The 23741-nt window shown below is 38.4% G+C and overlaps 1 protein-coding gene across 4 annotated transcripts in view; it reads right to left on the bottom strand.

The window, feature by feature from the left end:
- Window positions 1-23741, bottom strand: part of LOC139134529 (protein MCM10 homolog) — a 90951-nt gene that overhangs the window by 25422 nt on the left and 41788 nt on the right. For all 4 annotated transcript variants that reach the window (XM_070701391.1, XM_070701394.1, XM_070701392.1 and 1 more), the window contains 3 exons: window positions 6137-6261; window positions 2673-2753; window positions 1475-1561 (listed from right to left, as the gene is read on the bottom strand). In XM_070701391.1, the coding sequence (XP_070557492.1) occupies window positions 1475-1561; window positions 2673-2753; window positions 6137-6261 (293 nt within the window). The remainder of the gene's footprint in view (window positions 1-1474; window positions 1562-2672; window positions 2754-6136; window positions 6262-23741) is intronic.

Genomic DNA, 23741 nt, shown 5'->3' with positions numbered 1-23741 from the left:
TCAAATGGTGCACTAGTCTTGGTAAAAAAGATTTTCCAACATTACCTTGAAAGTACTCTCACTAATGATGACATGAGTGGAATTTCAGTTAGAATGCTTAGCTGGTTCTGGACTTTAAGATTTAATTGGATTTTTTGAAAACTAATATAGTGGCCAAGGTCATGTGACTGCAAGCAATTTTATTAGGAAATTTTAAAGAACAGAGGACATGCTTGCAAAACACCAAATTTCATATTGATCGGACCTCTAGATCATCAAGAGATGCTATTATTAGGTTTTGAAAAAATCCAATATGGCCACTAGGTCACATGACAAATTAAAATATCAAGGGTTAGGTGCATCACCTCTCATTGGCCCCAATCAGTGCCGAGTTTGAGAAGAGTACATGCGGCAGTTTTCCAGATCTAGACTGGCAAAGAATTGACGGAAGAAGAAAGAAGAAGGGAAACCCCAATAAAACCAATAGGACCCAGCTGATATGCTATGGACCTTAAAGAGGCACTCCCACTTGGTAACATTTTTAAAACACATTTTTTTAATGTCAACGGTCGATATTTGACGTGGCGACTCCACGCGGATCGCGAGATATTGATAAAAACATGTCATTTCCTGAGCGTATTTTTCACATCCCGAAGTTTTACGATCGTTTATGGTTATGACCCGAAATCCCCCAAAAGTGTGTTGTTGTGCTGATTGACGATATTCTAAGGAGTCCAAAAATGTTCGAATGATGCAATTAATTTACCTCCTACTGCGATGACTTTATATACATCATTATCAATGCCTTTACCTCTGGTAATTCTTTTTTAAAACTTCTCCTTAGTTTTTGTCGTTTTCATTATTCTCAATCAATTGTATTAAATTTTTAAACAATACCACATAGATATCAGTTTTTACGTGTAAAATATTAGTTGCCTCTGCTGACTACATTTTGTCGTCTGCCACACAGTTACGCGTGGTTTGATACATGGCGGCCGCTGCGTGTGGTATGCGCGCATACCACGCGGCGGCCACTATGCATACTATGTACCAACCGCACCTATCTGTGCTAGTCACCTATGCGAATTCTGGTGGAATCAGCAAACTTTGTTTTTCCTTTTTTTGCCGAGTCAGTAGGACTCGGCTTTCTCCCATGGGACATGACCGCTCACCGACGACAGTGGTACTGCTATGGTGTACAGCAGCGTCAGCGTAGACTCGTACTCCATAGCTTAGTTGACAATGGCCACAGTGCTGAACGTTCTATGTTCGGAAGCTGAATTCAGGTGGGCCACCGGAATTCAAACTTTAACTTTTTTGAGGACATGTTTTTATCGATATCTCGCGATCCGCGCGCAGTCGCCATGTCAAATATCGACCGTTGGCATTAAAAAAATGTGTTTTAAAAATGTTACCAAGTGGGAGTGCCTCTTTAAATTTTAAACTGAAAATTTACAAGCACACTGAGGGTAACATACCAGTATGTGAGACTTACTGTTTTGATGTAAATGTCTGTCCACCATAAAATATAGTCTGATTCTTAAGATGATCTTTAAACGCCTTAGGCTGTGATCCGGTGTATCTATTGTGATAAAATCCCATAAAATAGTTTGTTATATCTTAGCTTGCACCCCAGGCATGCTGCTCCACCCAGATGACATTTGCTATAAATATCTCTACCAATATTTTACAGTGCATTTCACCTAGGTACCGCAACTCAGCATATGAGACGGACACAATCCATGTACAAAACACACGATCAGCTTGGGACACATTTCAAAGCCGCCGACTCGTTGATTAATTACAGTAAACCAGCATGGGGCAGCTGCTGTCTAGACTGAGAGATAAACAGTTAACTAGACTTGATCTACAATGTAACTGTTTCTTTTACAATTTCAGCAAAGAGTTCTAGAGGTGAAGGTATTCTCAATAGAAACTAACTAAAAAGCCACACATTTTAGATCAAGTGTATCTCTCAGTCTAGACAGAGTGGTTGCCCCATGCTGGTTTACTGTAATTAATCAATGAGTCGGTGACTTTCAAATGTGTCCGTCTCATACGCTGAGTTGCAGTGCCTAGGTGAAACGCACTGTAACACAAATTTCAATACATGCACATTGATTCATCATGTTTAGACAGTTCCTGAAATGTGTTGGCAACTTGATGTGTTGGCATTCTCCACTAGCAGCTTTAGGAATTGCAAGTATGTAAAGGTAGCTCAAACCTCAGACTGGGACTCCCAGTTGTCTGACACCTCAAACTTGGACCTGTCCAAGTTTGACTCTTTGACGTAACTGGGATCATTCTGAAAGAACAAAGTCAAGCTGTGTGAACAAACCTAAGTGAGTGAGCCAAAGTCAGTCACTATCTGTCGTTTATTACCTTTTCGTAACAGTCCAAATACTTTTGAACATTAATATTACTTGCAATGTGTTGTGTTAGAATGGTTCCAGTCACGTCCAAGAGTAAAACTGGGACCAGTCCCAGAGTTGAACTTGGACTGATCAAAATTTGAGGTTTGAGACAATGGAAGTCTCAGTTTGTGGTCCTAGTTTGAGCTACCCTTACATACCTGAATAAGTACTTAGGTTGTAATAAAGAATAAATAATAACTGCCATTCTTGCATAGTGGCCTAGGTAGCAATTTAATGTGCTGTAAACTAATATAAAGAAAACAAAAACGGTAGCCTTACGATGATTGCAACTCAGTTCTCTTTCCACTCATCTTCTTGTAAGCTGACTGTACATGGTACTGGCAATACTCACACTCTACTCTGCAAATGCAAAGTGCAAAAAAGACATATACCGGTAATAGTCGATGTCAGAAAATAAAGAATCATGAGAACAAAGTATTGTTATTCAAATATTGTTTCTCAGAAATTGGGAAGTTCAACAAGATGTGACATCTTAAGGTTAAATATCCTATCAAAATTGGAGGGTATAGAACTTGTGGTTACTGAGTTATGCATATATATGTATAATCAAGGTCAAAGCTCATCGAGGTCACGTGACATTTTGAAATAAAAATTGTATTGCTAATTAATCCCTATATGCCAAAAATCAGACCTCTAGCTCTATTTGCTTGGACAGAATTAGATATGTGCATAATTAATGAGGTAAAGCATGTGTTGTTATAAGGTCTCCAATCCTACTAAATATAACAAACATAGCACTTGTAGTCATTTATTTATTGACATAAACGTATATTTTAGGTAAAATGTCATCGAGGTCACATGACATTTTGTCAAAAAAATTCTATCCTATAGTTATCCCTATATACCAAAAATCAGACATCCAGCTCTATTGGCTTGCTCAGAATTAGATATGCTCATAATTAATGAGGTTCAGTATGTGGCGTCATAAGGTCTTCCATCATACCAAATATGAAGGGTGTAGCACTTGTGGTTACTGAGTTATGGACAAATATGTATATTTGAGGTCAAAGGTCACCAAGGTCACGTGACATTTTGTCGAAAAAATTGTATTGTTAAGTTATCCCTATATACCAAAAATCAGACCTCTAGCTCTATTGGCTCGCTCAAAATTAGATATGCACATAATTAATGAGGTTCAGTATGTGGCGTCATAAGGTGTCCCATCATACGATATATGAAGGGTGTAGCACTTGTGGTTACTGAGTTGTGGACAAATATGTATATTTGAGGTCAAAGGTCACCAAGGTCACGTGACATTTTGTCAAAATATCTGAGATATCTGTGTGAATGGAGGGACATGACCCAATCTATAAGCCCCCTGGACTTCATCCGTGGGGCTAAAAAATGTGTCACTGCATGCTTTTTGCAATATGAAATACGATGAGAAACTAAATTTTTATTTTACTTGGACTTTAATATACATGGGATTCTATGCAGAACTGACTTATACATGGGAGTCTATGGAGAAGTGCCTTATACATGGGAGTCTATGGTGGTGTAAACTAAAAAGTCCTCTAACACGGCCAAATTTGATCGCATTGTGAAACTAATCGACGTGCATCTGTATGGGGTAGGGTACTATCCTTGTGCAAAGTTTGAAAGAAATTGACCAGGGCATGTCTGACATATCTGCGTGAACGGACGGACAGACGGAGGGACGGACATGACCCAATCTATAAGTCCCCCCGGACTTTGTCCGTGGGGACTAATTATACTACCAGTAGTATTGTGAGAAATGCTGATGAGGCAAAGCGAAACATTCTGTTAAGCAGTGCCCTCTAAGCTGATATGACGCCCCATGACACAAAGAAATTGCCTATGATGCAAGCAAATGTTTTTGTTTGTATGTTAACTTTGCTGACGTAAAGAATTTTTTACAATTCTCCAAACTGATGCAAAGTTTCTAGAAATACATTTGTTAGAGAGCACACTGCTGGTAAGGCAAAACATACAGGCATATCAAGAAATGCCAGAAAAGTGCAAAATGCTGGAAAAGTAAGGACAAAGAAACATGGTCAGTTTTCCCAAAACTGCAATTTAACATGCTGTTGTCACATGTCATGTGCTGTGGCAACTTTCATGCAAAATAATTGCAGGTTTATCAATGATTGATACAATGCACAACACACACACAGCTTCACCACTCCTGTGTTCTATGACTATAATATTGAAACTCAACTACCATTTGGTAAGTTGCATGTTGTCAATGGTTACACAGGTATTCAATGAAAACGGATGCATACTAAATGAAAACCTACATGTAATCTTATAATTATACAAGACTTTCCTAGTTTTAGGAAAAATTATCACAGAAAATCAAAAAGATGACAGTATGAAACACACTACTTTCATTTTGTCAATTGTATTGGATCTTTATTCCCAGGAAACTTGTCTAATTTTATGTCAAAAATAATGTGGGGTTAATTATGTTCCCAAACTTTTTGGGAAAGGGCAACAAACAAACTATGGAGTGCAAGTAGCAGAACTTGTCGGTATGACTAAATGTGTTTGAGCTGACAAGTCACAAATCTTGTATTCTTCTATTTATCACTATTTTGGCTATGGTCAGTCTTTTGTGTTGACATTGTTATGATAACTGATATCAAATTGCAAATCTGCAAAAATTTCTGAAAATTCAACTGCTTGTTCATCTATGGAAATCTCACATGAATCTGCTGATTTGGACATGTTAACAGTATCCAAAATTGACGTATCCCATCTTTAGGAGATTTGGGGTTATTTGTTGGTCACATCTCATTAATTATATAAACATGCATGAACCTACTTTGCACCTGGAAAAGCTGCCTCTACACTGCTTTTGTTACATTATCATACATATGACAGAGTAACAAACAGACACTGCTTCAAAGGAACTGCTGCAGTTATTGGTTCCTTTTCATGCCAGGGTCCACGGTTAAACTAAAATTTGCCAGAGTCTATGGTTAAACTAAAACTTGCCAGGGTCTATGGTTAAACTAAAACTTGCCAGAGTCTATGGCTAAACTAAATCTTGCCAGGGTCTATGGTTAAACTAACACTTGCAAGGGTCTATGTTTAAACTCAAACTTGCCGGGGTCTATGGTTTAACTAACACTGCTAGTTGTGGTGCTACATGTATTAATTACATTGCTGAGGTATCAAGGTAATACAAAATATTAAAAAAAAAAACTGAAACAGCGTGGATTTTATATTTTAATGCTAACAGCATCACTTTCCATTAGATGTAAGCATTGCTATGATTTTCACAGAGAATAGCTGTTAAAATAAATTGCTTCCTTCCAGCATCTGAACTCAAATGTTTATTATATCTTGATATTAACCCTTTGCACCCTGACCCCTTGGTACTCTATGACGTCATCAGACATTTCTGTCCGAGCTGGGTTCAAAGGGTTAATGAGTTGAACTTAATAAGTGAACAAATGCACAGATTTGTTTCCTAAAATAAGGAAAATTAACCATAATTTACAATTTACATGTACTAAAGGAACACCATATTGAGTGAAGACTGGGAAACTGCATTGCAACACTAATTGACCTACATGTATATATTTCAGTACATTGCCAATGTATCAACTTTAAATGAGATTGATTGAGGCATGTCTGATAATGGTTGAGGGTCTATGGATGGATAGTTAGATACATAGACAGACAGATGGACACAGCTCAACCTATCAGTCTCCCAGGGACTTTGTCCACCAGGACTAAAAAATAATGCAACTCACTTGTTCACAAACATACTACAGCTTTTGCCATCTTTCCTTCTTGCTTTGCACCAACCAAGATCCTTTGACGTTCCCATTATCATTATCTTTTGAGGGTGGTCTACCTTCAATGATGTTTCTTCTGTCTAAAGTTTGTGAGAAAACAAAATGTTGCATAACATCATCAAAGACATTCAATGATTTCACAGGATAACAAGTTCAAGGATGTACTAGCTTTAGCTTTTGCTTAATGTGTATGTAGGCATACAAAATGTCCTGGAATATTTAAATTGGGAGTAATTCTCAACTATGATTCATATGCTTTACTTTGTCGATATTTCACACTTTCTGTCGGGTATACTGATCTATATTCATTAGGGGCCCAAGCCGACCGGCTGGGACCCTATTGTTATTGCTCAAGTTCTACTACTTCCTCTTCTTTAGGGGCCCAAGCCGACCGGCTGGGACCCTATTGTTATTGCTCAAGTTCTACTACTTCCTCTTCTTCCTCTTTTTAGGGGCCCAAGCCAACCGGCTTGGCCCCTATTGTTTTTATAGGAGTTCAACTTTCTTCTTCTTCTTCTTCTTCTTTAGGGGCCCAAGCCGACCGGCTGGGCCCCTATTGTTATTGCTCGAGTTCTACTGTTTCTTCCTCTTCTTCTTCTTCTGCCGTTTCTTTGTCAACCTAGATCTCTTAAACGGCTGAACGAAAACTTCTCAAACTTGCAGGGCAAGTACTTGGTAGTTAGTACTCGTGCACCTGACCCTTGAAATTTCGATTGGTCACGTGAGCTGGCGGCCATATTGGATTTTTCAAAAACCTACAAATTGCTTCTCCAGAATACCCAGGGGTCTAGTCAATTTGAAATTTTTTGTATAGCAAGCATGGCCTCAGGTTTTAAGAATTTGCCAATAAAATCGCATGCGGTCACGTGACCTTGGCCGCCATATTAGTTTTTTGAAAAATACCCATTTAATCTTTAAAAATCTTCTTCTCCAGAACCAAAACACCGATTCAACTGAAATTTGACATGTAACATCTTAAGTGTGATCTCTTTCAAGTTTGCGAAAGGCGTTTTGATCGGTCACGTGGTTTGGCCGCCATATTGGATTTTGCGAAAATCGTGATTTAATCTTCAAAAATCTTCCTCTCCTGAACCAAAACACCGATTCGACTGAAATTTGACATGTAACATCTTAAGTGTGATCTCTTTCAAGTTTGCGAAAGGCGTTTTGATCGGTCACGTGGTTTGGCCGCCATATTGGATTTTGCGAAAATCGTGATTTAATCTTCAAAAATCTTCCTCTCCTGAACCAAAACACCGATTCGACTGAAATTTGACATGTAACATCTTAAGTGTGATCTCTTTCAAGTTTGCAAAAGGCGTTTTGATCGGTCACATGGTCTGGCCGCCATATTGGATTTTTGCGAAAATCGTGATTTAATCTTTAAAAATCTTCTTCTCCAGAACCAACGCACCAATTCGACTGAAATTTGACATGTAACATCTTAAGTGTGATCTCTTTCAAGTTTGCGAAAGGCGTTTTGATCGGTCACGTGGTTTGGCCGCCATATTGGATTTTAGGAAAATCATGATTTAATCTTTAAAACTCATCTTCTCCACAACCAACTCACCGATTCGACTGAAATTTGACATGTAACATAAAAAGTTTGATCTCTTTCAAGTTTGCGAAAGAAAATTTGATCGGTCACGTGGTTTGCCCGCCATATTGGATTTTCCGTAAAATATTAAATTACAAGTGAAACGCACAGTAACTATTATATGATGTTCAAAATCCTACTTTTTCAAGCTCGAATTTTGCACATAATATCATTAGTGCAAGATTTTTCAACCATGTTAACCGCTTGGGCCCCGCCAACGCTGCTTGCAGCTTTAATCCTCCTCTTCTTCTTCTTCTGCCGTTTCTTTGTCAACCTAGATCTCTTAAACGGCTGAACGAAAACTTCTCAAACTTGCAGGACTTATTGGTGGCAGTTAGTACTCGTGCACCTGACCCTTGAAATTTTCATTGGTCACGTGACCTGGCGGCCATATTGGATTTTCCAAAAACCGAAAAATGGCTTCTCCAGAATACCTAGGGGTCTAGTAAGTTTGAAATTTTTTGTACAGCAAGCATGGCCTAAGGTCTTCAGATTTTGCAAATAAAATCGCGTGCGGTCACGTGACCTTGGCCGCCATATTGGATTTTTGAAAAATACCCATTTAATCTTTAAAAATCTTCTTCTCCAGAACCAAGCTACCGATTAAACTGAAATTTTATTCATGTCATCCTTAGAGTGATCGCTTTCAAGTTTGCAAAAGACATTTTGATCGGTCACGTGGTTTGGCCGCCATCTTGGATTTTGTGAAAATCGCAATTTAATCTTCAATATTCTTCTTCTCCAGAACCAAAACACCGATTGAGCTAAAATTTTACTCATGTCATCCTTAAGGTGATCTCTTTCAAGTTTGCAAAAAACATTTGGATCGGTCACGTGATTTGGCCGCCATCTTGGATTTTCGAAAAAAAAACATTTAATCTTTAAAAATCTTCTTCTCCAAAACCAAGCTACCAATTTAGCTGAAATTTTACTCATGTCATCCGTAGAGTGATCTCTTTCAAGTTTGCGAAAGCCATTTTGATCGGTCACGTGGTTTGGCCACCATCTTGGATTTTGCGAAAATCGCAATTTGATCTTCAATATTCTTCTACTCCAGAACCAAAACACCGATTCAGCTGAAATTTTACTCATGTCATCCTTAGAATGATCTCTTTCAAGTTTGCGAAAGCCATTTTGATCGGTCACGTGGTTTGGCCGCCATCTTGGATTTTGCGAAAATCGCAATTTAATCTTCAATATTCTTCATCTCCAGAACCAAAACACCGATTCAGCTGAAATTTTACTCATGTCATCCTTAGACTGATCTCTTTCAAGTTTGCGAAAGACATTTGGATCGGTCCCGTGGTTTGGCCGCCATATTGGATTTTTGACAAATCCCAATTTAATCTTTAAAAATTCTTCTTCTCGAGAACCAAACACCGATTGAGCTGAAATTTTACTCATGTCATCCTTAGAGTGATGTCTCTTAAGTTTGCAAAAGACATTTGGATCAGTCACGTGATTTGGCCGCCATATTGGATTTTCTGAAAAAAAGCAATTTAATCTTGAAAAATCTTCTTCTCCAGAACAAACTCAACGATTGAGCTGAAATTTTACTCATGTCATCCTTAGAGTGATCTCTCTCAAGTTTGTAAACGACATTTGGATCGGTCCCGTGATTTGGCCGCCAACTTGGATTTTGCAAAAATCGCAATATAATCTTTAAAAATCTTCTTCTCTAGAACCACCGCACGGATTGAACTGAAATTTTACTCTTATCATCTTAAATTCAATCTCTTTGAAGTTTGCAAAAGGCATTTCAATAAATCACATGGTTTGGCCGCCCTCTTGGATTTTGCGTACAATATGCAATAGCTAGTGAAACACATAGTACCTCTGAGATGATGTTTAAAATCCTTCTTTTCCAAGCTTAAATTTTGCACATAATATCATCAGTGCAAAAAGTTTAAACCATGTTTACCGCTTGGGCCCCGCCAACGCTGCTTGCAGCTTTAATTAGGGGCCCAAGCCGACCGGCTGGGCCCCTATTGGTTTTATAGGAGTTCAACTTTCTTCTTCTTCTTCTTCTTCTTCCGCTCTTTTTTTGTCGACCTAGAACTCAAACACCGCTTACCGCAAACTTCTGAAACTTGCAGGGCTAATAGGTACCTATGAGATCTCGTGCACCTGGGTATACAAATTTCGATTGGTCGCGTGACCTGGCGGCCATATTGGATTTTCCAAAAATCTAAAAAGGCTTCTCCAGATAACCTAGGGGTCTAGTCGATTTGAAATTTTTGTATAGCAAGCATGGCCTAAGGTCTTCAGAATTTGCCAATAAAATCGCATGCGGTCACGTGACCTTGGCCGCCATTTGGATTTTTGAAAAATACCAATTTAATCTTTAAAAATCTTCTTCTCCAGAACCAAAACACCGATTCGACTAAAATTTCACATGTAACATCTTAAGTGTGATCTCTTTCAAGTTTGCGAAAGGCGTTTTGATCGGTCACGTGGTTTGGCCGCCATATTGGATTTGCGAAAATTGTGAATTAATCTTTAAAAATCTTCTTCTCCAGAACCAACACACCGATTCTACTGAAATTTGATAAGTAACATCTTAAGTGTGATCTCTTTCAAGTTTGCGGAAGGCGTTTTGATCGTTGTCACGTGGTCTGGCCGCCATATTGGATTTTTGCGAAAATCATGATTTAATCTTTAAAAATCTTCTCCAGAACCAACTCACCGATTTGACTTAAATTTGACATGTAACATCTTAAGTGTTGTCTCTTTCAAGTTTGCGAAAGGCGTTTTGATCGGTCACGTGGTTTGGCCGCCATATTGGATTTTGCAAAAATCGTGATTAAATCTTTAAAAATCTTCTTCTCAAGAACCAACACACCGATTCGACTGAAATTTGACATGTAACATAAAAAGTGTGATCTCTTTCAAGTTTGCGAAAGGTGTTTTGATCGGTCACGTGGTTTGGCCGCCATATTTGATTTTAGGAAAATCATGATTTAATCTTTAAAAATTTTCCTCCCAACAACCAACACACCGATTGAGCTGAAATTTTATGTGTAACATCTTAAGTGTGATCTCTTTCAAGTTTGCGAAAGGCATTTTGATCGGTCACGTGGTTTTGCCGCCATATTGGATTTTCCGTAAAATATTAAATTCCAAGTGCAAAGTACAGTAACTATTAGATGTTCAAAATCCTACTTTTGCAAGCTCGAATTTTGCACATAATATCATTAGTGCAAGATTTTCAACCATGTTAACCGCTTGGGCCCCGCCAACGCTGCTTGCAGCTTTAATTCTTCTTCCTCTTCTTCTTCTTCTTCTGCCGTTTCTTTGTCAACCTAGATCTCTTAAACGGCTGAACGAAAACTTCTCAAACTTGCAGGACTTATTGGTATCAATTAGTACTCGTGCACCTGACCTTTGAAATTTTCATTGGTCACGTGACCTGGCGGCCATATTGGATTTCCCAAAAACCTAGAAATGGCTTCTCCAGAATACCCAGGGGTCTAGTCGATTTGAAATTTTTTGTATAGCAAGCATGGCCTAAGGTCTTAAGAATTTGCCAATAAAATCGCATGCGGTCACGTGACCTTGGCCGCCATATTGGATTTTTGAAAAATACCCATTTAATCTTTAAAATCTTCTTCTCCAGAACCAAAACACCGATTCTAATGAAATTTCACATGTAACATCTTAAGTGTGATCTCTTTCAAGTTTGCGAAAGGCGTTTTGATCGGTCACATGGTTTGGCCGCCATATTGGATTTTGAGAAAATCGTGATTTAATCTTCAAAAATCTTCTTCTCTAGAACCAACACACCGATTCGACTGAAATTTGACACGTAACATCTTAAGTGTGATCTCTTTCAAGTTTGCGAAAGGCGTTTTGATCGGTCACGTGGTCTGGCCGCCATATTGGATTTTTGCGAAAATCGAGATTTAATCTTTAAAAATCTTCTTCTCTAGAACCAACACACTGATTCGACTGAAATTTGACATGTAACATCTTAAGTGTGATCTCTTTCAAGTTTGCGAAACGCATTTTGATCGGTCACGTGGTTTGGCCGCCATATTGGATTTTGCTAAAATCGTGATTTAATCTTTAAAAATTTTCTTCTGCAGAACCTACAAACAGATTCAACTGAAATTTGACATGTAATATCTTAAGTGTGATCTCTTTCAAATTTGCGAAAGGCGTTTAGATCGGTCACGTGGTCTGGCCGCCATATTGGATTTGAGAAAATGTGATTTAATCTCTAAAAATCTTCTTCTCCAGAACCAACACACCGATTCGACTGAAATTTGACATGTAACATCTTAAGTGTGATCTCTTTCAAGTTTGCGAAAGGCGTTTTGATCGGTCTCGTGGTTTGGCCGCCATATTGTATTTTTCAAAATTGTGATTTAATCTTTCAAATCTTCTTCTCCTTAACAAACACCGATTTGACTGAAATTTTGCATATACCATCTTAAGTGTGATGTGTTTCAAGTTTGCAAAATGCGTTTTGATCAGTCACGTGGTTTGGCCGCCATATTGGATTTTCCGTAAAAAATTAAATTCCAAGTGAAACATACAGTAACTATTCGATGATGTTCAAAATCCTACTTTTTGAAGCTCGAATTTTGCACATAATATCATTAGTGCAAGATTTTTCAACCATGTTACCCGCTTGGGCCCCGCCAACGCTGCTTGCAGCTTTAATTAGGGGCCCAAGCCGACCGGCTGGGCCCCTATTGGTTTTATAGGAGTTCAACTTTCTTCTACTTCTTCTTCTTCTTCTTCTTCTTCTTCCGCTCTTTTTTTGTCGACCTAGAACTCAAACACCGCTTACCGCAAACTTCTGAAACTTGCAGGGCTAATAGGTACCTATGAGATCTCGTGCACCTGGGTATACAAATTTCGATTGGTCACGTGACCTGGCGGCCATATTGGATTTTCGAAAAATACCGATTTAATTTTAAAAATCTTCTTCTCCAGAACCAACATACAGATTTAGCTGAAATTTTACTCATGTCATCCTTAGAGTGATCTCTTTCAAGTTTGCGAAAGACGTTTGGATCGGTCACGTGATTTGGCCGCCATCTTGGATTTTACGAAAATCGCAATTTAATCATTACAAATCTTCTTCTCCAGAACCAACACACCGATTTAACTGAAATTTTACTCATGTCATCCTTAGTGTGATCTCTTTCAAGTTTGCGAAAGACGTTTGGATCGGTCACGTGATTTGGCCGCCATCTTGGATTTTACGAAAATCGCAATTTAATCATTAAAAATCTTCTTCTCCAGAACCAACACACCGATTTAACTGAAATTTTACTCATATCATCCTTAGAGTGATCTCTTTTAAGTTTGCGAAAGACGTTTGGATCGGTCACGTGATTTGGCCGCCATCTTGGATTTTACGAAAATCGCAATTTAATCATTAAAAATCTTCTTCTCCAGAACCAACACATCGATTAAACTGAAATTTTACTCATGTCATCCTTAGAGTGATCTCTTTCAAGTTTGCGAAAGACGTTTGGATCGGTCACGTAATTTGGCCGCCATCTTGGATTTTACGAAAATCGCAATTTAATCATTAAAAATCTTCTTCTCCAGAACAAACACACCGATTTAACTGAAATTTTACTCATGTCATCCTTAGAGTGATCTGTTTCAAGTTTGCAAAAGACATTTGGATTGGTCACATGATTTGGCCGCCATTTTGGATTTTACGAAAATCGCAATTTAATCATTAAAAATCTTCTTCTCCAGAACAAACACACCGATTTAACTGAAATTTTACTCATGTCATCCTTAGAGTGATCTCTTTTAAGTTTGCGAAAGACATTTGGATTGGTCACATGATTTGGCCGCCACATTTGATTTTCGAAAAATCGCATTTTAATCATTCAAAAACTTCTTCTCCAGAACTAACACCAAAATCTTTTCGCAAACTTTATAGGCCATACTACTAGATGCTATATAATAAATTTCAAGGAAATTAACCAGGCAGTTTTTGAGAAGAAAATTTTTAAAGTATTACTTTTCTGATTTTTCAATGACCTTTGACCTCCCCTATACCTCTGCAGCTAAGCCATACAAATGGCTTATTCTGGCCTATGTAAGAGTCATATCTAATTCTGGGCAATCTAATAGAGCAAGAGGTCAGATTTTTGGTATATAGGGATAACTACGAAAAACAATTTTTTTAACAAAATGTCACACGACTTCGATGACCTTTGACCTCAAATATACATATACGTCCATAACTTAGGAACCACAAGTGCTACATCCTTCATATTTGGTATGATGGGAGACCTTATGATGCCATATCCGGTACCTCATTGAAAATGCACATATCTAATTCTGGGCAAGCCAATAGAGCTAGAGGTCTGATTTTTGGTATATAGGCATAACTTAGCAATACAATTTTTTTGACAAAATGTCATGTGACCTCAATGACCTTTGACCTTAAATATACGTATATGTTCATAACTAAGTAACCACAAGTGCTACATCCTTCATATTTGGTATGATGGGAGACCTTATGGTGCCATATCCGGTACCTCATTAAATATGCACATATCTAATTCTGGGCAAGCCAATAGAGCTAGAGGTCTGATTTTTGGTATATAGGCATAACTTAGCAATACAATTTTTTTGACAAAATGTCATGTGACCTCGATGACCTTTGACCTTGAATATACGAGTGTATGTCCATAACTAAGTAACCACAAGTGCTACACCCTTCATATTTGGTATCATGGGAGACCTTATGACACCACATCCTTTACCTCATTAATTATGCGCATATCTAATTCTGAGCCAGCCAATAGAGCTAGAGGTCTGATTTTTGGTATACAGGGATTACTTAGCAATACAATTTTTTTGACAAAATGTCATGTGACCTCAATGACCTTTGACCTTAAATATACGTATATGTTCATAACAAAGTAACCACAAGTGCTACACCCTTCATATTTGGTATGATGGGAGACCTTATGGTGCCATATCCGGTACCTCATTAAATATGCACATATCTAATTCTGGGCAAGCCAATAGAGCTAGAGGTCTGATTTTTGGTATATAGGCATAACTTAGCAATACAATTTTTTTGACAAAATGTCATGTAACGTCGATGACCTTTGACCTTGAATATACGAGTGTATGTCCATAACTAAGTAACCACAAGTGCTACACCCTTCATATTTGGTATGATGGGAGACCTTATGACACCACATCCTGTACCTCATTAATTATGCGCATATCTAATTCTGAGCCAGCCAATAGAGCTAGAGGTCTGATTTTTGGTATATAGGGATAACTTAGCATTACAATTTTTTTGACAAAATGTCACGTGACCTCGATGACCTTTACCCTTAAATATGAGTATATGTCCATAACTCAGTAACCACAAGTGCTACATCCTTCATATTTGGCCGCCATATTGGATTTTACGTAAAACATGCAATTCCCACTGACACGTACAGTAACTATGAGATGATGTTCAAAATCATACTTTTCCAATATCGAATTTTGCACGTAGTATCATTAGTGCAAGATTTTTCAACCATGTTATCCGCTTGGGCCCCGCCAACGCTGCTTGCAGCTTTAATTAGGGGCCCAAGCCTACCGGCTGGGCCCCTATTGTTTTCGTAGGAATTCAACTTTCTTCTTCTTCTTTTTCTTCCGCTCTTTTTTTGTCGACCTAGAACTCAAACACCGCTTACCACAAACTTCTGAAACTTGCAGGGCTAATAGGTACCTATGAGATCTCGTGCACCTGGGTATACAAATTTTGATTGGTCACGTGACCTGGCGGCCATTTTGGATTTTCCAAAAATCTAAAAATGGCTTCTCCAGATAACCTAGGGGTCTAGTCGATTTGAAATTTTTTGTATAGCAAGCATGGCCTAAGGTCTTAAAAATTTGCCAATAAAATCGCATGCGGTCACGTGACCTTGGCCGCCATTTGGATTTTTGAAAAATACCAATTTAATCTTTAAAAATCTTCTTCTCCAGAACCAAAACACCGATTCTACTAAAATTTGATATGTAACATCTTAAGTGTTGTCTCTTTCAAGTTTGCGAAAGGCGTTTTGATCGGTCACGTGGTTTGGCCGCCATATTGGATTTTGCAAAAATCGTGATTAATCTTTAAAAATCTTCTTCTCCAGAACCAACACACCGATTCTACTGAAATTGATAAGTAACATCTTAAGTGTGATCTCTTTCAAGTTTGCGAAAGGCGTTTTGATCGGTCACGTGGTCTGGCCGCCATATTGGATTTTTGCGGAAAATCATGATTTAATCTTTAAAAATCTTCTTCTCCAGAACCAACTCACCGATTTGACTTAAATTTGACATGTAACATCTTAAGTGTTGTCTCTTTCAAGTTTGCGAAAGGCGTTTTGATCGGTCACGTGGTTTGGCCGCCATATTGGATTTTGCAAAAATCGTGATTAAATCTTTAAAAATCTTCTTCTCAAGAACCAACACACCGATTCGACTGAAATTTCACATGTAACATAAAAAGTGTGATCTCTTTCAAGTTACATAAGGTGTTTTGATCGGTCACGTGGTTTGGCCGCCATATTTGATTTTTGAGAAAATCATGATTTAATCTTTAAAAATTTTCCTCCCAACAACCAACACACCGATTGAGCTGAAATTTTATGTGTAACATCTTAAGTGTGATCTCTTTCAAGTTTGCGAAAGGCATTTTGATCGGTCACGTGGTTTTGCCGCCATATTGGATTTTCCGTAAAATATTAAATTCCAAGTGCAAAGTACAGTAACTAGTAGATGTTCAAAATCCTACTTTTGCAAGCTCGAATTTTGCACATAATATCATTAGTGCAAGATTTTTCAACCATGTTAACCGCTTGGGCCCCGCCAACGCTGCTTGCAGCTTTAATCTTCTACTTCTTCTTCTTCCGCTCTTTTTTTGTCGACCTAGAACTCAAACACCGCTTACCGCAAACTTCTGAAACTTGCAGGGCTAATAGGTACCTATGAGATCTCGTGCACCTGGGTATACAAATTTTCATTGGTCACGTGACCTGGCGGCCATATTGGATTTTCGAAAAATACCGATTTAATTTTAAAAATCTTCTTCTCCAGAACCAACACACCGATTTAGCTGAAATTTTACTCATGGCATCCTTAGAGTGATCTCTTTCAAGTTTGCGAAAGACGTTTGGATCGGTCACGTGATTTGGCCGCCATCTTGGATTTTACGAAAATCGCAATTTAATCATTAAAAATCTTCTTCTCCAGAACCAACACACCGATTTAACTGAAATTTTACTCATGTCATTCTTAGAGCGATCTCTTTCAAGTTTGCGAAAGACGTTTGGATCGGTCACGTGATTTGGCCGCCATCTTGGATTTTATGAAAATTGCAATTTAATCATTAAAAATCTTCTTCTCCAGAACCAACACACCGATTTAACTTAAATTTTACTCATGTCATCCTTAGAGTGATCTCTTTCAAGTTTGCGAAAGAAGTTTGGATCGGTCACGTGATTTGGCCGCCATCTTGGATTTTACGAAAATCGAAATTTAATCATTAAAAATCTTCTTCTCCAGAACCAACACACCGATTTAACTGATATTTTACTCATGTCATCCTTAGAATGATCTCTTTCAAGTTTGCGAAAGACGTTTGGATCGGTCACGTGATTTGGCCGCCATCTTGGATTTTACGAAAATCGCAATTTAATCATTAAAAATCTTCTTCTCCAGAACAAACACACCAATTTAACTGAAGTTTTACTCATGTCATCCTTAGAGTGATCTGTTTCAAGTTTGCGAAAGACATTTGGATTGGTCACATGATTTGGCCGCCATCTTGGATTTTACGAAAATCGCAATTTAATCATTCAAAAACTTCTTCTCCAGAACTAACACCAAAATCTTTTCGCAAACTTTATAGGCCACACTACTAGATGCTATATAATAAATTTCAAAGAAATTAACCAGGCAGTTTTTGAGAAGAAAATTTTTAAAGTATTATTCTTCTGATTTTTCAATGACCTTTGACCTCCCCTATACCTCTGCAGCTAAGCTATACAAATGGCTTATTCTGGCCTATGTAAGAGTCATATCTAATTCTGGGCAATCTAATAGAGCAAGAGGTCAGATTTTTGGTATATAGGGATAACTACGAAAAACAATTTTTTAACAAAATGTCACATGACTTCGATGACCTCTGACCTCAAATATACATATACGTCCATAACTCAGGAACAACACGTGCTACATCCTTCATATTTGGTAGGATGGGAGACCTTATGGTGCCATATCCGGTACCTCATTAAATATGCACATATATAATTCTGGGCAAGCCAATAGAGCTAGAGGTCTGATTTTTGGTATATAGGCATAACTTAGCATTACAATTTTTTTGACAAAATATCACGTGACCTCGATGACCTTTGACCTTGAATATACGTATATGTCCATAACTCAGTAACCACAAGTGCTACAGCCTTCATATTTGGTATGATGGGAGACCTTATGACACCACATCCTGTACCTCATTAATTATGCGCATATCTAATTCTGAGCCAGCCAATAGAGCTAGAGGTCTGATTTTTGGTATATAGGGATAACTTAGCAATACAATTTTTTTGACAAAATATCACGTGACCTCGATGACCTTTGACCTTGAATATACGTATATGTCCATAACTCAGTAACCACAAGTGCTACACCCTTCATATTTGGTATGATGGGACACCTCATGACACCACATCCTGTACCTCATTAATTATGCGCATATCTAATTCTCAGCCAGCCAATAGAGCTAAAGGTCTGATTTTTGGTATATAGGGATAACTTAGCAATACAATTTTTTTGACATAATGTCACGTGACCTCGATGACCTTTGACCTTGAATATACGTATATGTCAATAACTCAGTAACCACAAGTGCTACAGCCTTCATATTTGGTATGATGGGAGACCTTATGACACCACATCCTGTACCTCATTAATTATGCGCATATCTATTCTAGGCCAGCCAATAGAGCTAGAGGTCTGATTTTTGGTATATAGGGATAACTTAGCATTACAATTTTTTTGACAAAATGTCACGTGACCTCGATGACCTTTGACCTTGAATATACGTATATGTCAATAACTAAGTAACCACAAGTGCTACAGCCTTCATATTTGGTATGATGGGAGACCTTATGACACCACATCCTGTACCTAATTAATTATGCGCATATCTATTCTAGGCCAGCCAATAGAGCTAGAGGTCTGATTTTTGGTATACAGGGATAACTTAGCATTACAATTTTTTTGACAAAATATCACGTGACCCCGATGACCTTTGACCTTGAATATACATATATGTCTATAACTCAGTAACCACAAGTGCTACACCCTTCATATTTGGTATGATGGGAGACCTTATGACACCACATCCTGTACCTCATTAATTATGCGCATATCTAATTCTCAGCCAGCCAATACAGCTAAAGGTCTGATTTTTGGTATATAGGCATAACTTAGCAATACAATTTTTTTTGACATAATGTCACGTGACCTCGATGACCTTTGACCTTGAATATACGTATATGTCAATAACTCAGTAACCACAAGTGCTACACCCTTCATATTTGGTATGATGGGAGACCTTATGACACCACATCCTGTACCTCATTAATTATGCGCATATCTAATTCTGAGCCAGCCAATAGAGCTAGAGGTCTGATTTTTGGTATATGGGGATAACTTAGCATTACAATTTTTTTGACAAAATATCACGTGACCTCGATGACCTTTGCCCTAAAATATGAGTATATGTCAATAACTCAGTAACCACAAGTGCTACACCCTTCATATTTGGCCGCCATATTGGATTTTACGTAAAACATGCAATTCCCACTGACACGTACAGTAACTATGAGATGATGTTCAAAATCATACTTTTCCAAGATCGAATTTTGCACATAATATCATTAGTGCAAGATTTTTCAACCATGTTATCCGCTTGGGCCCCGCCAACGCTGCTTGCAGCTTTAATTCTTCTTCTTCTTCTGCCGATTCTTTGTCGACCTGGATCTCTTAAACGGCTGAACGAAAACTTCTCAAATTTGCAGAGCCAGTAGGTGTTAATTAGTACTCGTGCACCTGACCCTTAAAATTTTGATTGGTCACGTGACCTGGCGACCATATTGGATTTTCCAAAAACCTAAAGATGGCTTCTCCAGAAGACCTAGGGGTCTAGTCGATTTGAATTTTTTTGTATAGCAAGCATGACCTAAGGTCTTCATAATTTGCACATAAAATCGCATGCGGTCACGTGACCTTGGCCGCCATATTGAATTTTCTAAAATACTCATTTAATCTTTAAAAATCTTCTTCTCCAGAACCAAAACACGATTAAGCTCAAATTTTACTCATGTCATCCTTTGAACGATCTCTTTCACGTTTGCAAAAATCATTTGATCGGTCACGTGGTTTGGTCGCCATATTTGATTTGTGAAATCACAATTTAATCTCTAAAAATCTTCTTCTCCAGAACAAATTCACCGATTCAACTAAAATTCCACATATATCATCTTAAGTGTGATCTCTTTCAAGTTTGCAAAAGGCGTTTGGATCGGTCACGTGGTTTGGCCGCCATATTGGATTTTGCAAAAATCGTAATTTAATCTTTAAAAATCTTCTTCTCTAGAACCAAAACACCGATTAAGCTCAAATTTTACTCAAGTCATCCTTAGGGTGATCTCTTTCAAGTTTGCAAAAAACATTTCGATCGGTCACGTGGTTTGGCCGCCATATTGGATTTTGTGAAATCGTAATGCAATTTTTAAAAATCTTCTCCTCCAGAACAAATACACCAATTGAACTAAAATTTCACATTTATTTTCCTTAGTGGTAGTCCTTTTAAGTTTCAGAAAAACATTTTGATCAGTCACGTAATTTGGCCGCCATATTGGATTTTATGTACATCACAGTTTAATCCTTAGCAATCTTCTTCTCCAGAACCAATGTACAGATTGAACTAAAATTTTACAATCATTATCCCTAGTGGCAGTTCTTTTACATTTTCGAACGGCATTTGGATCGGTCATGTGCTTTGGCCGCTATATTGGATTTTGTGAAAAATTGCAATTTCATCTTTAAAACTATTCTTTCCAGAACCAACGCACCGATCCAACTGAAATTTTACTTCTGTCACCCTTAGTGTGAGCACTTTCAAGTTTGTGAAAGGCGTTGGGGTCGGTCAAGTGGTTTGTTTGCCATATTGGATATAGCGACAATCGCAATTTCATCATTAAAACTCTTCTTCTCAAAAACCAATCAACACACAGATTCAACTGAAATTTTACTCATATCTTTCTTAGTGCGAGCACTTTCAAGTTTGCGAAAGGCATTTGGATCGGTTAAGTCGCCACAATGTGCATAAGGCTGCAGTGTAAAACCTCGTCAGTCAGAAGATCGATCAGTGATGTATGTTATATTGTACACTTGAAAGTCAAAGACGGCACAACAGACTGCAATGCCCGCTGTCAAATTCAGCTAGCAGTCACACGAACCCTAATATCGGCGCCTTGTTTAAGGCAACTTTGGCGACCAGCTTTTGTACGCCGGGTGACTTTGTCGAGTATACTGCCACGGAAGTACTTAGAGGAGTGTGCCACTAGCTTTAAGGGGTGGCCGACTGCTGTGATTGACTGAATAAGAGACAAGGTTCCGCCAGGGCACAATTACTGGGGTCTACGCACAGCTGATATGTGAGTGTCAAGGATCATAAATGAAGCTATTTGGGTAATTTTATATGTAGGTGTCTCAATACACGCTCACTTGTTCATCAATAATAAAAAAGAAAGATACATGACATTGCAAGGTGTGGTGATTTGTTTATGTTTCTCTATCTGACATGCATGGAGTGGCCCTGGTGTGTTGTTTAACTGAGAGCATGTACCTGATTAAAAATGTAAACAAGACCACATCAAGCCCAGCTGTAAATGTCATAAAAATCGCTGATACACATCTATTAAAACAACACCCTGTTTAAGTTCTGCAGCTTGATCTAACTTCACTGTAATTGCTGTGTGCCATTGCACGCCCGGTCTGTGACCGCCGAAATGTACCCTTTATTTATCAGCGATTCGGGGACTCTAATATAAATAGCACACAATACTAGAATGACTTGCCCTGTGCCTCGGCACCCAAGGTCTGTGAAATTGCCGATATTTACCAGATATTTATCAGCGATTTGGGGACTCCAATATTGATACTAGACGATACTAGATTCTGTCAAATCCCGGGTAAATATCCGATATATATCGAAGAATACACCACGTTGCAGTTCTGGTCAAACCCGACTTCCAAGGACTGACTGTAAATTCGATACTGAACGATACTGGACTCTGTCAAATCGAGGGTAAATATCCGATATCAGAGATTTCACTACCTTACAGTTTTGGTCAAACCCGACTTTCAATGACTGACTCTAGCTTCGATACTAGACTATATACTTTCTGTTAAATCGCGGGTAAATATCCGGTATATATCGGAGATTTCACCACATTACAGGTTTTGCCAAACCCGACTTCAAAGGACTGACTCTAGCTTCTATAATAGACGATACTAGATTTTCTCAAATCGCGGGTAAATGTCCGATATATATCGAAGAATACACCACCTTACATGCAGTTCTTGTCGAACCCGACTTCCAAGGACTGACTCTAGCTTCGTTACTAGACGATACTAGATTTTCTCAAATCGCCAGTAAATGTTCGATATATATCGGAGATTTCACCACCTTACACTTCTTGTCAAACCCGACTTCCCAGGACTGACTCTAGCTTCGCTACTAGACGATACCAGATTCTGTCAAATCGCGGGTAAATATCCGACATATATATCGGAGATTTCACCACCTTACAGGTTTTCACAAATCCGACTTCCAAGGACTGACTCTAACTTCGATACTAAGCGATACTAGATTCTGTCAAATCGCGGGTAAATATCATATATATATATATATATATATATATATATATATATATATATATATATATATATATATATATATATATATATATCGGACATTTCATCACCTTACCTTACAAACCCGACTGCGAAGGACCGACTGTAACTTCGATACCAGGCGATACTAGATTCTGTCAAATCGAGGGTGAATATCCGATATAGATTGGAGATTTCACCATCTTATAGATCTAGTCGAGCCAATCTAACTTCGGTATTGTATAGTCTAATAGCCGTAAATATCGGATATCATATCAAAGTGCAATGTCGCGGTGTCCTCGGGATTCCGGGATATTATATAGCACTCACCCCGCCTATCGCGTTCACCACACTCAGGTGTCTCACATCGCCTTCACCCCACTAAAATATTCACAAATCACAGTCTACGATGCGGCTAGCAGGCGGCCGCAATTACCAACTACAAATAGTTTATTGATTGTTGTCAGTTGGGAAGGAAACTAGGTTTAAAATGACTGCTGTTACTCACAGCCTGTCGGTAAATTTGCTATTCAAAGCTGGACGCTCTTGCCATAGTTCTAGGTCTAAATAGGTGTGACCATTTCAGTTGATAGTGTAGCTGTTCAGAAGAATTGTTTGCACAACTTATTACAGTGGGAACACTCAGTAAACATGTACTTCCTTAATTTGTGAAGTTTATTAGTGCAAAAGTAGCCCTGCGTTCAGGTGTGTTTGTTCCCGGCAACGGTCTGTGGTTAACTTGAGTCTCTGCGGCGAGATTCACAATGGCGATCTCCATGGGTAAATTTAAACGGCCAAAGCATACGGCTTTTTTAACAAGGTAGAGCGAGTAAGGTACTCCTGAACGGCGAAAATGTTGATGGTGTATAGCTGCCAATAAGCAAATATCCTTACTGATGTTAGAAACTTGTGTGAATTGGCTTGCTTGAAGATGAATTCGCAAGATTTTTCAGCTATTGTGACGTTATATCGGAAACAGATTTTCAGAGAAGGCGCCCGCTCGTCCGCCGAGTACAGTCG

This window comes from Ptychodera flava, chromosome 6 (assembly GCF_041260155.1).
Source record: "Ptychodera flava strain L36383 chromosome 6, AS_Pfla_20210202, whole genome shotgun sequence".
Taxonomy (NCBI): Eukaryota; Metazoa; Hemichordata; class Enteropneusta; family Ptychoderidae; genus Ptychodera; species Ptychodera flava.
This window is presented reverse-complemented; position numbering and strand designations above follow the sequence as displayed.